General features: G+C 32.2%; 1 protein-coding gene and 1 long non-coding RNA gene across 2 annotated transcripts in view; one reads left to right on the top strand and one right to left on the bottom strand.

Annotated features, from left to right (window-relative positions):
• The first annotated feature begins 4,695 nt into the window (after positions 1 to 4,695).
• Positions 4,696 to 8,613, top strand: LOC139497910 (uncharacterized). Its single transcript, XR_011657763.1, has 3 exons — positions 4,696 to 5,578; positions 6,248 to 6,356; positions 7,215 to 8,613. It is a non-coding gene; the product is annotated as an uncharacterized lncRNA (long non-coding RNA).
• A 1,662-nt stretch (positions 8,614 to 10,275) lies between these two features.
• The window catches only part of LOC139497747 (interaptin-like), a 39,679-nt gene continuing 33,639 nt past the window's right edge, over positions 10,276 to 16,315 (bottom strand). The window contains exons 5-8 of the mRNA XM_071285983.1: positions 13,679 to 13,846; positions 12,453 to 13,319; positions 11,164 to 11,767; positions 10,276 to 10,640 (exon numbers count right to left, since the gene is read on the bottom strand). Of these exons, the coding sequence (XP_071142084.1) occupies positions 10,276 to 10,640; positions 11,164 to 11,767; positions 12,453 to 13,319; positions 13,679 to 13,846 (2,004 nt within the window). The remainder of the gene's footprint in view (positions 10,641 to 11,163; positions 11,768 to 12,452; positions 13,320 to 13,678; positions 13,847 to 16,315) is intronic.

Raw genomic sequence — 16,315 nt, 5'->3', positions numbered from 1 at the left:
TTCATGAAAAGGGAAGGGGAGTTACGACGTAAGAAACATATCTGATAACATCTGTGAAAGGGTTATTCCATAATGGTCAACCAGCTTGTGATGGCGTCCGTAAAATTTACAATGCTTTGCAAAATAGAGAACAACAAAGTGGCCATGTCAAAGGATGGTTATCCAGTATGAGCACCATGCAAATCCATGGCAGTATAACCAGTTTGTTGATTGTGGCAAGTATCTGGCAGTTGCAGGAGCAAGAGACAGCTATAAGGCTCCTACAAGTCACAGTGTGTAAAAAATAGGCAAAGGTAGGTCAAAGAGGGGCCTTCAAAACAAAGCCTTTGGTCACACGGAACAGCAAGCTACATATAGTGCCCCAAAATGACTAGTGACTAGTTCAAACAGGAAAACCAATGGTCAAATTTTTATAAAAGATGGGAAATATTAATGAACCATATCAACAACAACCAATGAAGAAGTCAATAAAGAAATATTGTTTATAAAGCACAAAGGTGTCAGTATTCACCTCATAAACTAACTAAACCTTTGAATAGACTTATTAAGAACTAAATTTTAATGTACGTATTGTTATGCGCTTACTTTTCTACATTGGCTTGAGGTATAGGGGAGGGTTGAGATCTCACAAACATGTTTAACCCCGCCGCATTTTTGCGCCTGTCCCAAGTCAGGAGCCTCTGGCCTTTGTTAGTCTTGTATCATTTTAATTTTAGTTTCTTGTGTACAATTTGGAAATTAGTATGGCGTTCATTATCACTGAACTAGTGTATATTTTTTAGGGGCCAGCTGAAGGGCACCTCCGGGTGCCGGAATTTCTCGCTACATTGAAGACCTGTTGGTGACCTTCTGCTGTTGTTTTTTTTTCTTCTACGGTCTGGTTGTTGTCTCTTTGACACATTCCCCATTTCCATTCTCAATTTTACTATCACTATGTTTTTTTCTTCTTCAGAAAACTAGAAATCCATGAATTTAACAAAAATGAAAAATGGTGTTTCTTTTCTACATTTGTACAGGTATTTTTACAGTTTGATAAATCTTATTTGAATCCTATTCTACTTTTTTGTGTAAAATATATTTACATGCAATACCATGGTAACACCTCTGACAAAAATTGATCTTGATATGTTTGATTATTTTCTTTTTTCTATAGGAATTTGTGGAAACCAATCTGGAGACATCATGATTTTTTTGACTCAAATTTTTTTAGAGGCCATTGCATAGTATACGTATGCAAATTTTAAGAAAAATCATTGGTGATTTTTTTTTAGCTATATCTGTAGTGATCCACCTGAAGCCGTGATGAAACATTAAGTTTACAGGATTGGAGTCACCATCAAGATGATATGTTACTGAGGTCTTTCTCAGTTCAGAAGCTCCATCAATGATCATGACATGAGTGTAATGCAAAGGCCCAATTCTTCAGATGCAGTGATGCACATCATGATCATGGGAAATGGTATAGAAAATCTGACTCCGTGCCTAGACAGGACACCTGTGAGTATCCTCATCTGTATATGAATAATTAAAGTTTGGCGGTAAGCAAACAGCAATCATACTTGTTGTTGGGAAAACTTATGAATTTACTTGTACTTTAGTTACTATCTCACTTTACATTTGATATATAGGTGATAGCTATAAAATTTTAAAATAGTTAGATTACAAGCCATCCACTGTATTTCAAAAGGCTATCTGTTTCTAACTTACTTCTTTACTTTATGTAGAGATTACATTTTTATTACACGAGACACAAATAAAGTCTAAACATAAAAAAGAATCAACAATACCGTATACAATTCTAAAAGCAATCATAATTCAAAATTGTTAAAGAGATACACCAACATAAAAACAGTTTTCATTATTTTCAAGCAACTTGACTTTCGATCGTAACTTGCAATAAAGATTTATATTAAATGTAAAAATAGAAGTGATTATGGGGATTTCACAGTTCTTTTTAAAGTTTATTCAGGTTTATACACACATTTTTTATTTGTAAATGCAGTTTTTGATTTTGAATAATTAAATACATGCCGTTGTACTCATATCATGTACATCTTCTTATATCTACATATCACATGAATAAATTTTAAGATTTTAGAATATCATATTTTTGTTATAGGTTAATAAAGTTAATTTTATTGGAATTTTGATTACAAGATGTACAAATGAAGAAATCATCTGGAGAACCTGCCTTTAATAAGAGAAGTATGTCTTCAGTTGAGATTGGTAGAAAAAAAGGCAGCATTTTAAATAAAACTTTAAATTCTTAATTTAGTCTCACAGAAGCAGCACTTATGAAAAAGGGTTGATCATTGTTGCATGATCATGTAACTCTTATTTTTAAGGGCTTCTCAAGAAACAAAACTCAACGGGGTTCGAGTTGGAACTACATATTTATTTTTAAATATAAGAATTTTAAAGAGCAGACAAAAATTAAAAAAAATATCCATTTAGATTTACCAACAAAATCACTTAATGATTGTACAACTGCTGAAATCTTTTTCTTTTATTTTAAGACTGTAAATTTTTAGTACTTTCATTTCATATTTAATATTGTGCATTTTTTATGAATACAGGATGAAGACGACTGATCTAGTGTTTGGGGTCACTTAAGTTAGGATGTAACTGCTGTCCTCCCAAACAAAGCTTTACATAGTTTTTATCAGGTATTGTTTTATATATGTTAATGAATTGTGCTGAAATATATATATTATTGAACTGTATAAATATCAAATATCTGCATTTTCATTCATTAATAGTGTTGCTTCAAATCCAAAAGACAAAATCATATAAAGAATATAATTGGACTCATACCACATCTTCCTATATTTAATCAGGTCTTCTTTTCTGTTATTGTGTACTGTAAATTCTGAAATTATTGTGTGCACTTATTATTGCGATTTTGTCATTCTAGACTCAAATGCGATTTAAATCTTTGCGATATTGAGAAAAATCCTTTTTTATTCATATAAAATATTTCAAAATGCGAGTTTAAATTATTGCGATTATAACCCTGTTGCATTTTTTTGCAATGAAAAAAATCATCGCAATAATTTCTGAATTTACAGTTATTAGGTCCGAGTACACAGTTATCGTCCTTTGATTTTCGTTTTCCACGAATATAGTCCTTAGTGTGGACAGTGTGTTACTTGCCAATTTTTGTTATACCCCTTCCAAATTTATTTTTCCATGTTTTATTCCTCATATAGCAAGTAGGGGGTGAAATGACACTGTAAAGAAATTTGGGTCATAAATATTAATGTAAAGTAGTGATTAGGTCCAGCTGAAAAAGTAAAAAATTAGCACTTTGGAAGCTGTCAAAAGATTTCAAGACCCCCCTTAACATACAATTGTCCATATTTTGAGTTATAGCTAATGAAGTTTTCTATAATTTTGATATAATTTGTCCCAAAAGTAGTACAACACACTTTAAAAATATTATTGAGAAAGCACAGGTGGGATTTTTTTTATTTCCATTTATTGTCTAAAAGAAATGCACTACGAAATAACTGTGTACTCGGACCTAAGAGATTTTACAATCAAACACGACACAACTTTTAGACTCCTTTAACATTAAGGAACCGAAAACAAAAGCTTTCTGACTGATCTTATCACTTGATTTACTAAACATGTCAAACTGTTCACTTTCTAAATCATTTATGAAAATATTTATACAGGCCACAGAAAAATCGTGAATTCAAAACTGTGCGAAATTTAGATTGTGTTAATAAATCACTAAATGAAGACGGTGCGAAAATTTCCTGGTTTACAGTATATATTTCCACTTTCATTGTATTATGAAACTTTTTTTTTTAGAGATGTGTGATATGTGCAATAGTTGTTTACTTAAAATTCATGGTGATTATTGTTGCAGAGCACCTTTGATTGTTCTGTTTGTCCAGTGATGAGCTCAAAAGGAGACTACTTGATATATTATTTTATTTGTCGCCATACTGATCAAGTAAAAAAAGGTTTTATTGATAAAGTCATATAATACATGAAACTACTGGCTTCATTCAAACACTGGGCATCTTCCGGAGACAAAAATAAAAACATTCGATAGAATAAATGATTGAAAGAACTTATGGATGTCAAATAATATATAAGAATTTATGTTCCTATGCCTTCAATTTTTTTGTAGGCAAAATTCAGACAGACAGAGATTCGTCATTTTAGGTTAGTTATATATATTTAGAATACACCATGTACACCATTTGATAATATGGTAAATTATTTTAAGGATGGTTGCTTGAGTTTTAAAATTTCAAGGGTTTTTATTACACAGGTAAATATTGATAGATGATTAATAAAGGAACTGAAACAACTAAAGATAATAAAAGTGTTTGTTTTTGAGATATAAGCTTTTGAAAATTTTCCGGGAAAATTCTCTCTAAAATTTTAATTTCTTTATCATTGATAAGTCTTATTTCGCAAACTTTATTACAAAATGCTAAAATTACAAGGATTTTATAAGATTTTTACAAATGACTTCTTGTCCTGTATGTTAAATATTTATGGGAAAAAAATGAGTGTAAGTGACAAAAATATCTTATGGTTATGGTTTTCAAATGGTTGAACTAGAGGAATTCCAAAATCTGACAAAATATTATAGCTATCCATTTAATTCTGCTGTAAGGTGTTCTTTAAATTTGAACTTTATATATTTATAAACTAGAACACAGGGGTTCAAATTTGTGCTGGTCCAAGTTTCCATTTACTGGTTTGGACCTTCCCACCGGCAGTAATATATATAGCTACACCCGATGGACTTTTATATTTTTGCAGGTTTATAAAAAAATTACAAAACATTTTGAACAAATATTTGAAAAATTAGTTTTAAATGATGAACCATACTGAAATGGAACTTATGTTACTTACTTTCTTTACAATTTATTTGATGTGTAGTCACTTGACAGGTGGTCGTACAAGTTAACAGGAGAATATAACATAAGAACATAACTAGTAAACAATAGGAGTCTCTGTTTTTTATGAATTGAATTTTCAATAAAAAATTGCATCTTCTAAAAATAACAGATGACCTTTCATTATGCTTGTTAAAGGTCCTGTACCTTCCTTTGCGTAAAGTGAATTTGAACCGGTTGAATAAAAAGACATAGAGGTATCAACAAGCTTTTAATTTTTGTATGCCCCACCTACGATAGTAGAGGCCCGGGCATTATGTTTTCTGGTCTGTGTGTCTGTTTGTTTGTCCGAATGTCCGTGCGTCTCGCTTCAAGTTAAAGTTTTTGGTCAAGGTAGTTTTTGATGAAGTTGTAGTCCAATCAACTTGAAACTTAGTACACATATTCCCTATGATATGATCTATCTAATTTTAATGCCAAATTAAAGTATTGACCCCAATTTCACGGTCCACTGAACCTATAAAATGATAGTACGAGTGGGGCATCCGTGTACTATGGACACATTTTTTTTTTTTCATTACATCATATATATGTAGAGTGTCAGTGGTAAATTTCAATATAATTTGCTTTTTCTTTTTATGAGATACTGAATAAAGAAAATGCTGTTGAGGAAGAGGAGAGTTTCTGTGATGAGAATGTCACACATAGAGCATTTGGTAAAGTATAATAGATTTTAAAAAAAAATAATTGGATACAGCATGTACAGTTAATAACAATATTTTTGTATACAAATTGTCAATTGATTTTCAATCTGAAAGCACAAAAAAATAAATTGATAGGTTTGCTTCTTTAAAGAAAAATGCTATTTCTACATGTACTGCCTATTTCAAAGTCTTACTTTTGAATATGGTTTATGTAAACAGTATAAATATATAGAAACAAGAATGTGTCCAAAGTACACAGATGCCCAACTTGCACTATCATTTTCTATGTTCAGTGGACCGTGAAATTTTGATATTAACTCTTGACCAAAAACTTTAAAATGAAGCAGGACAGGTTGGATGGACGGACAGACAAAAGAATGGACAGACGAACGAATGAACAGACGCACAGACCAGAAACCATAATGCCCCTCTACTATCGTAGGTGGAGCATAAAAATCTTAAACATGGTGATTTGTGTTTGTAAGAAGCTCTTGTTATATTATATGAATTATTGCAGTTAATCATTCACTATTAATTTAGTGTACTTTTAACATGTTTATGCAAAGTTTTGAAATTGTAATTTTTAGTTTTTCATTTATCTGGTCAATCAAGTTAAAGAGTGTGTATATAATGTATTCTGTATCTAACGATATAAATATATATCTATGTGTATATTTTCAGAGTGTAATGCAGTTGATAGCAGTATTTTTACCAAACAAACATCTTTCTAACAACATTGAAGGTTTAAGCGAACACAGTTGAATGACACGACCAGAGAATGTGCATGAAAGTAAATAATCCTGGTCTGAAATATTTCATGGGAGATAATTGAACTTAATTAGTTTGATATCGCAATATGTGGCAACGGTGTCTTGTAAGATAAGCGCAAGTTCTCCTTAACTGCTAGATCGAAATTGTTGAAATTTTATACAAGTGCAGCACACCACCTGGGAATGTGTATGAAGGAAAATCATATTGGTCTGAAATATTTCAGGGGAGATAATTGCACATTCTGACTAAATAAATATAGGAGAGGGGGTTGCTCCTTTAGTGAGTTGACTCACAGTTTTATGCAATACTTTCAGAAAGCTAAATACTATCTAATAGCTGGTGTGTGTTCACTCTTGTTTTTATTTGTTTAATAAGTAATGGCTATAAAATCATGTGTACTTTTTCGTCTAAAAGAAAAGTGTAACAATTAAATTGTATTTCTTCATTAAAATTTTATACAGTTTGGACTTTTTACCGTTAAAAGTGAATCAGAGAATTTCTTTTTATAAGCAAATTTGAAATAACAAATAAAAATAGAGGGGTGCGGGAGCCTTATTTTCTTAACAAAATAAAAACAAAATAAAAAAACACAATTGGATCAAATCAATGTAATTATCTGCCCTTGATTTTAAAAGGATAATATTTTAAAACTTGAAAGTTAAATCAAGCTATCAAAATATTAAGTGTGATTATTAAGTATTAAGATCAGAAAAAGACATCATTCCAACTTAACTTTAATATATCATTGCAAAAACCAGTCATCTTGTGGAAATGTAATCAAAACAGTTAAAACTTTTTTTTTCAATTCATAATGAATGTTTAGTTCAGTAATTGAACCAGTTTTTGTGAATTTTACATGAAAGCAATCCTATTTTAGGTTTATCAAGACTTCCTAGTGCTTGCCATGATACATGTACAAGTGTCAAAGAGTGAATGGCAAGAATGACTTCAAAGAACAGAGAAGACTTGTTTTTTTGCACTTAGTTTTGAGCTTTTATATTATATTTTACCACTTTGATAGAGTTATGTAAATTCATGAAATGTATTGTTTTAATATATATGGTTTGAAATAACTCCTTTTTAAATATTTTTCAGATGTATTTTATACCTTTTCCTACTTGAGTGCCATTGACAACTATTTAAAGTTTTTAGTAAGGTTACTTTCTTTGTGTTTTTTATTTTTTATTTCATAAGATTAAGATGTCATTCTTGATTACCTTGTTCCCCAAGGGTGACTGGGGTATAGAAATATGGTCACTTGGTCTTCTCCCGACAAGCAGTAAAACGCTTGCCGAAGTGGGGCGTCCGTTTGGCTGTGCGGGATGTATCAAGTTCGCAGTCACGTCCGGTCAGAAGGGGACGTTAAATCCGATGCCTCCTGTAAAGAGAGTGCCACGCTCTTTGCACGTTAAGAACCCTTGCAATAACTCTGTGAGGGGTCCGTAGGTGGCCTGTTGCAAGGCAAAATGTATGTCCCTATCCAAAATACCCTCATTTTCCAGTGGCAGTCCAAATTTCCCCGATTATCATCCCAGATGGCCTCCATTGTATCAACCTACCTATTGTATTTATTGTGAACTTGTTTTCGTCCTGAATATTTGCCACTGGATGTTAAGCAACAAACAATCAATCAATCAATTGATTACCTTGTAGGTATGAAGTGTGTTATTTATTTCTTGATATGTGTAGTGTTAATTCCATCCCTCTCTGAATTAACTTTAGTTTTGAAAAAATGTACACCATAAGGACTCTAAATAAAGACAAGAGAATCTTGACATAAATTAAGTACAAATTTCTAAAAGAAAAACAAATTATAAAGACCCCACACAAGAAAACTTTGGAAAGTGTTGCACAACAGAGATTCTTTTTTGTATAATTCAGTTCCAAATCTCATTTTTCATTTGGGATTTCTCCATTGCATAGAGGGATGCATTTATCATCTAGTTAAATATACCTCAAAATGTGATTTTTAAATGAAAATATAGAAAAACATACATAATTACTAATATGCATAATACTTCAATATTGTAAATAATTTTACACTAAATTATGATGAATATTGTAACTGGAATAGACTATTTATGTTTATGCTTGTTGATTGTTGTTGACGTACATTGTGTGTTGAAAAACAGAAAGAAGTCAAAGCCATAAGTAACAACACAGCAAGTTAAAAAGAGTCACAATTAATTAATTTACAATTACATGTATTTAAATGTATAAAAGAAAATGCAATAAACATTGTTTTTTTATAAGATAAATAGGTTGTGCATTATTAATTTTTGAAACTGGTAAATTTGTTAATAAATTTGTTTGATCTATAATAGATTAGAATATAAATAAAAATTTCTATTGAATTCGTAGTCATCCTAGTAATAAAAAAAATCGCTCAAAACCACATTGTTACCTCTTGCTCTATTTATTTTAATAGGTTACTTTTTTGTCTATTGTGTTTTATATGGTAATATTATGCATGAGAAATATAAATTGTGCTTAATGCATGTCACTGATGTAAAGATAAATTTCTTTAAATGTTGTATAAAGTTCATTTATGATAATGTATTTATTTACCTATATACACATTTAGAAAATTAAAAGTTTATAGGTAATAAAGAACAAAACTAATTAAACATGTTTTTATTTTATCCAATATGTATACATGTATTAGAAGGAAAGCTGTTCCAGTAATAATAGTGTTTAAATATATATCTTGCCTCAAATTAGACATATAGAAAATAAAACGGCAAATGATAGAAAACAGAGAGAAAATTGCTTCAATAGAGTTGTACTGTCATGACATATTCAAAGTCACATTTCCTGTTTACAGAAGAAATTAAGTGCAATATAAAGCCTGACTTGAACTTTGTATTCTAGCTAAGAATGTGTGAAATGAATTTTTTTATAAAATGATGACTTTACTATTCCCACCAAGTAAAACTAGATCAGGATACAATCTGTGTGAATTATATGGGTTTCTTAGAAAGGGTCTCCATATTTACATGTATGTTTTGTCTGCGATTCTTAGATATTGTCAGTATGGTATATCTGTTTCCAAGATCTAGTGTGAATGTATTTTTTAATGAGTAATAAGATAACCATGTGTGGTACCTGGATTCCTTAAGCTTGCAATGTCTATATGTCAGTCAGACAGGATTCTTCTGACCTTGACCTCATTTTATGTTAATGTTCTGTGATTAGATCCGTTTTGTCAATACTGGGAGCAGTAGGTCAACTATATGTTGTGTATGTCATAATTGTAAGGGGTACATGTCAGTCTGGCAGGTTTAATGACCTTGATTTAATTTTCATTATTCATTGGTGTTTTGGTCTTTTTTTCATGTACTATATAAGCAATAGGTCATTTATATTTGGTGTATGGAATTATTGTGAGGTGTGCATGTTTGTCTAACAGGATTTATCTGAAATGTGAATTGTCTGTGATACTGGTAGTGAAGACCATTAAATCAATGGTCAATCAAGCAGGTGAGACATTTCAGCAGGTGCGCTCTTGTGTGTTTTTAGAAGTCAAATATAATTTTTTTTTGCCTATGAAATGTACTTTTACTGTATCTATACAAGCAGATAAATAATGCAATTAGTCTAATTTAGTTAAATATAAATTATTAAAGATGGAAGACAAATGTACATGAAACAATTAGTAAAGTATAGATAATTAAAGATATGAGGCATATACACAAGACAATGAGTTCAATATAAATGATAAGATATGTAAGGCAAATTTGGTTTAAACATATTTTATTGTTCAAAATGACAAATGGAAGGCGAGTGCAACAACTGCACTGCAAATGGAAACTATTTACTCATGGCAAACCCTGGTATGCATTGTCTGAGATTCTAATATACATTTTGTAAGTAATGTCTGCGGTTCTTTGATACAGTCTGTAAGTGTTGTCTGTTTAATTATATATAGTCTGTGGTTCTTAAATACAGTCCAAGTATAGTCTGTAGTTCTTAGATATAGTCTGTAAGTAGTGTCTGTGGTTCTTAGATACAGTCTGTAAGTATTGTCTGTGGTCCTTAGATACAGTCTGTAAGTATTGTCTGTGGTCTTTAGATACAGTCTGTAAGTATCGTCTGTGGTCTTTAGATATAGTCTGTAAGTATTGTCTGTGGTCTTTAGATATAGTCTGTAAGTAGTGTCTGTGGTTCTTAGATACAGGCTGTAAGAATTGTCTGTGGTTCTTAGATACAGTCTGTACGTATGATCTGTGGTTCTTAGATACAGTCTGTAAGTATTGTCTGTGGTTCTTAGATGCAGTCTGCAAGTATAGTCTGTGGTTCTTAGCTACAGTCTAAGAATTGTCTGGTTCTAAGATACAGTCTGTAAGTATAGTCTGGTTCTAAGATAAAGTCTGTAAGTATTGTATGTGGTCCTTAGATACAGTCTGTAAGTATAGTCTATGGTTCTTAGAAACAGTCTGTTAGTATTGTCTGTGGTCCTTAGATACAGTCTGTAAGAATTGTCTGTGGTTCTAAGATGCAGTCTGTAAGTATAGTCTGGTCCTTAGATACAGTCTGTAAGTATAGTCTATGGTTCTTAGATACAGTCTGTAAGTATTGTATGTGGTCCTTAGATACAGTCTGTACGAATTGTCTGGTCCTTAGATACAGTCTGTAAGTAAAGTCTGTGGTTCTTAGATACAGTCTGTAAGTATAGTCTGTGGTTCTTATATATATCCTGTAAGTATAGTCTGTGGTTCTTAAGATGCAGTCTGTAAGTATAGTCTGTGGTTCTTATATACAGTCTGTAAGTAGTGTCTGTGGTTCTTAGATACAGTCTGTAAGAATTGTCTGTGGTTCTTAGATACAGTCTGTAAGAATTGTCTGTGGTTCTAAGATACAGTCTGTAAGTATAATCTGTGGTTCTAAGATACAGTCGATGCAGTCTGTAAGTATAGTCTGGTCCATAGATACAGTCTGTAAGTATAGTCTGTGGTCCTTAGATATAGTCTGTAAGTATTGTCTGTGGTTCTTAGATACAGTCTGTGAGTATTGTCTGTGGTCCTTAGATATAGTCTGTAAGTAGTGTCTGTGGTTCTTAGATACAGTCTGTGAGTATTGTCTGTGGTCCTTAGATATAGTCTGTAAGTATTGTCTGTGGTTCTTAGATACAGTCTGTAAGTATTGTCTGTGGTCCTGAGATACCGTCTGTAAGTATTGTCTGTGGTCTTTAGATACAGTCTGTAAGTATCGTCTGTGGTCTTTAGATATAGTCTGTAAGTATTGTCTGTGGTCTTTATATATAGTCTGTAAGTAGTGTCTGTGGTTCTTAGATACAGTCTGTAAGTATAGTCTGTGGTTCTTATATACAGTCTGTAAGTAGTGTCTGTGGTTCTTAGATACAGTCTGTACGTATTGTCTGTAGTTCTTAGATACAGTCTGTAAGTATTGTCTGCGGTTCTTAGATACAGTCTGTAAGAATTGTCTGTGGTTCTAAGATACAGTCTGTAAATACAGTCTGTAAGTATAGTCTGTGGTTCTAAGATACAGTCGATGAAGTCTGTAAGTATAGTCTGTGGTTCTAAGATACAATCGATGCAGCCTGTAAGTATAGTCTATGGTTCTTAGATATATCCTGTAAGTATAGTCTGTGGTTCTTAAGATCCAGTCTGTAAGTATAGTCTGTGGTTCTTATAAACAGGCTGTAAGTAGTGTCTGTGGTTCTTAGATACAGTCTGTAAGTAGTGTCTGTGGTTCTTAGATACAGTCTGTAAGAATTGTCTGTGGTTCTAAGATACAGTCTGTAAGTATAGTCTGTGGTTCTTAGATACAGTCTGTAAGAATTGTCTGTGGTTCTAAGATACAGTCTGTAAGTATAGTCTGTGGTTTTAAAATACAGTTTGTAAGTATTGTCTGAAGTTCTAAGATACAGTCTGTAAGTATAATATGTGGTTCTTTAATACAGTCTGTAAGTATAGTCTATGGTTCTTAGATACAGTCTGTAAGTATTGTCTGTGGTTCTAAGATGCAGTCTGTAAGTATAGTCTGGTTCTTAGATACAGTCTGTAAGTAAAGTCTATGGTTCTTAGATACAGTCTGTAAGTATTGTATGTGGTCCTTAGATACAGTCTGTACGAATTGTCTGGTCCTTAGATACAGTCTGTAAGTAAAGTCTGTGGTTCTTAGATACAGTCTGTAAGTATAGTCTGTGGTTCTTATATATATCCTGTAAGTATAGTCTGTGGTTCTTAAGATGCAGTCTGTAAGTATAGTCTGTGGTTCCTATATACAGTCTGTAAGAATTGTCTGTGGTTCTAAGATACAGTCTGTAAGTATAATCTGTTTTTAAGATACAGTCGATGCAGTCTGAAAGTATAGTCTGGTCCATTGATACAGTCTGTAAGTATAGTCTGTGGTCCTTAGATATAGTCTGTAAGTAATGTCTGTGGTTCTTAGATACAGTCTGTAAGTATTGTCTGTGGTCCTTAGATATAGTCTGTAAGTAGTGTCTGTGGTTTTTAGATACAGTCTGTGAGTATTGTGTGTGGTCCTTAGATATAGTCTGTAAGTATTGTCTGTGGTTCTTAGATACAGTCTGTAAGTATTGTCTGTGGTCCTTAGATACAGTCTGTAAGTATTGTCTGTGGTCTTTAGATATAGTCTGTAAGTATTGTCTGTGGTCTTTATATTTAGTCTGTAAGTAGTGTCTGTGGTTCTTAGATACAGTCTGTAGGTATAGTCTGTGGTTCTTATATACAGTCTGTAAGTAGTGTCTGTGGTCTTTAGATACAGTCTGTAAGTATCGTCTGTGGTCTTTAGATATAGTCTGTAAGTATTGTCTGTGGTCTTTATATTTAGTCTGTAAGTAGTGTCTGTGGTTCTTAGATACAGTCTGTAGGTATAGTCTGTGGTTCTTATATACAGTCTGTAAGTAGTGTCTGTGGTTCTTAGATACAGTCTGTAAGTATTGTCTGTGGTTCTTAGATACAGTCTGTAAGTATTGTCTGCGGTTCTTAGATACCGTCTGTAAGAATTGTCTGTGGTTCTAAGATACAGTCTGTAAATACAGTCCGTAAGTATAGTCTGTGGTTCTAAGATACAGTCGATGCAGTCTGTAAGTATAGTCTGTGGTTCTAAGATACAATCGATGCAGTCTGTAAGTTTAGTCTATGGTTCTTAGATATATCCTGTAAGTATAGTCTGTGGTTCTTAAGATCCAGTTTGTAAGTATAGTCTGTGGTTCTTATAAACAGGCTGTAAGTAGTGTCTGTGGTTCTTAGATACAGTCTGTAAGTAGTGTCTGTGGTTCTTAGATACAGTCTGTAAGAATTGTCTGTGGTTCTAAGATACAGTCTGTAAGTATAGTCTGTGGTTCTAAAATACAGTCTGTAAGTATTGTCTGAAGTTCTGAGATACAGTCTGTAAGTATTGTCTGTGGTCTTTAGATACAGTCTGTAAGTATCGTCTGTGGTCTTTAGATATAGTCTGTAAGTATTGTCTGTGGTCTTTATATTTAGTCTGTAAGTAGTGTCTGTGGTTCTTAGATACAGTCTGTAAGTATAGTCTGTGGTTCTTATATACAGTCTGTAAGTAGTGTCTGTGGTTCTTAGATACAGTCTGTAAGTATTGTCTGTGGTTCTTAGATACAGTCTGTAAGTATTGTCTGCGGTTCTTAGATACAGTCTGTAAGAATTGTCTGTGGTTCTAAGATACAGTCTGTAAATACAGTCTGTAAGTATAGTCTGTCGTTCTAAGATACAGTCGATGCAGTCTGTAAGTATAGTCTGTGGTTCTAAGATACAATCGATGCAGTCTGTAAGTATAGTCTATGGTTCTTAGATATATCCTGTAAGTATAGTCTGTGGTTCTTAAGATCCAGTTTGTAAGTATAGTCTGTGGTTCTTATAAACAGGCTGTAAGTAGTGTCTGTGGTTCTTAGATACAGTCTGTAAGTAGTGTCTGTGGTTCTTAGATACAGTCTGTAAGTATAGTCTGTGGTTCTAAAATACAGTCTGTAAGTATTGTCTGAAGTTCTAAGATACAGTCTGTAAGTATAGTCTGTGGTTCTTTAATACAGTCTGTAAGTATAGTCTATGGTTCTTAGATACAGTCTGTAAGTATAGTCTATGGTTCTTGGATATAGTCTGTTATTCTTTGATATAGTCTGTAAGTATTGTCTGTGACTCTTAGATATATTCTGTAAAAATTGTCTGTGGTTCTCAGATACAATCTGTAAGTGTGGTCTGTGGTTCTAAGATATAGTCTGTAAGTATAGTCTGTTATTCGTAGCATTTCAATTTGACAGACGGGTTTCTGTGGTTATATGACCTTATTATTTGTTACATAAACAAATGCTATAAAATTACTTTGAATTGTATTTTTTAATTCTTAAAAAAAGCAAGCCCAGCATGAAATTATTATTTCCCATACGTACGAGAATTATTAGGATATAGATGAACACTTTATCATAGTATATCATTACCTGAAATCAAAATTTCATGGATTAAAATCATTTAATTATGAAAATTAAAAGATCAAAAGTTGTACAGTTTGGGTTTTTAAAGATTAAATGGGTATAATCCTGCCTGCAGTTGAAGTTCGTAGTGCGTTTGCGCTGTGACTACTATTACAGTTGTCTTAGATTTTGCATATTCGATATATATTCTCTAGATCAAATCGCCGGGTAGTCAAACCTTAAGATGAGGATCTTTCCATGTCTTGATTTGGACAATGACTGTTTTATTTCGTTGGACACTTAAATTCGTGGATAAAGCCATCCAGGAAAACCACGAAAATTGGTTCCCCACGAATAAAAGTACTTTCGCAGTATGCCATTAAATTTCTAATTCAATATCATCTGCAATGAAGGCATGTTAAGAAAAAGTAAAATAAAACGCTAAGCTAAAGCCGGATATTATATTCATAGAGTGGATTCAATGATCGGAATCAGCGTACCATCCAAATAAAGCTGAAATACTGCAGAAATTCATCCAAAAAAACTCTCTTTAAATACATATGACATGAACAGTAATAATTGTGAATTTCTTGAATTGAATAATTCAGTTTTAAATGGGGAAACTCTTTGCAAGAAAAGCCAAAGGAGATATTTATTGTTCCATATTGTTAATATTCCTTTTTTGAATGGTATTCATTAATAGCTATATCGATGTCTTTGGAGACGTGTATAAATTTCAATGAATGTTATCTATGTATAACTATGAAATCATTTAATACTGGATTTAGATTTCAAAATTTATTAGTTACTGTTCGGTGAAGCTGTGTGTGCCTGTCTAATGAGAAAAATCATCTCCAAATGCCTTTTTAAAGAATTTTTTTCGTATTGTGTAAACACAATAAAAAACTTTTTATGCCAATCCCAAATCTGGAACATGGAGTCAGAAATTCAGTATTTGGTTTTCATGTTAATTGTTTTTCATTTATTATTTTGTTATAAATCTGGTCCCTATTTTTCTAATTTGTCATGTTCAGGTCTTATACTCAGTGTTCAATGCATCACTTATTGTCCCTAATATCCACATCATTTGGACTATCTGTGGATAGTTGTCACATTGGTATTCATACCACATCTTCATAAAACAACATTTGTAAAGGAAAGAGAAAGACATAAATAACAGAATGAGCTTTAGTAATTTACAAATCTATTATTTTCCAGTAAAATATCATATCATCTTATTCACACACGTCAATATAAAGTGAAAATGAAGTAAAAATGTTTGACATTTACAAAAGCAATACTCTTTACCACAGGAATTTTAATCATTTACAATGCTGGTAATGTAATTATACTGACCATAAGTTTTCGATTTCCAGTATCAGAAGAAGGTCCAGTAGGTATTTCAATGACCCAGCAAGGATTCATCGGATAAAATAGACATTTTTCAATATAATTCGGACAGGTTGGTGAAAAAACATGTTCCACAGTATAATTGTGATTAGTGAACACACACAATGACAATCTATTACTAATTTTAATGAAAGAATTGAAAATTATTTCAAGGA

Source organism: Mytilus edulis, chromosome 12 (genome assembly GCF_963676685.1).
Source record: "Mytilus edulis chromosome 12, xbMytEdul2.2, whole genome shotgun sequence".
Taxonomy (NCBI): domain Eukaryota; kingdom Metazoa; phylum Mollusca; class Bivalvia; order Mytilida; family Mytilidae; genus Mytilus; species Mytilus edulis.
This window is presented reverse-complemented; position numbering and strand designations above follow the sequence as displayed.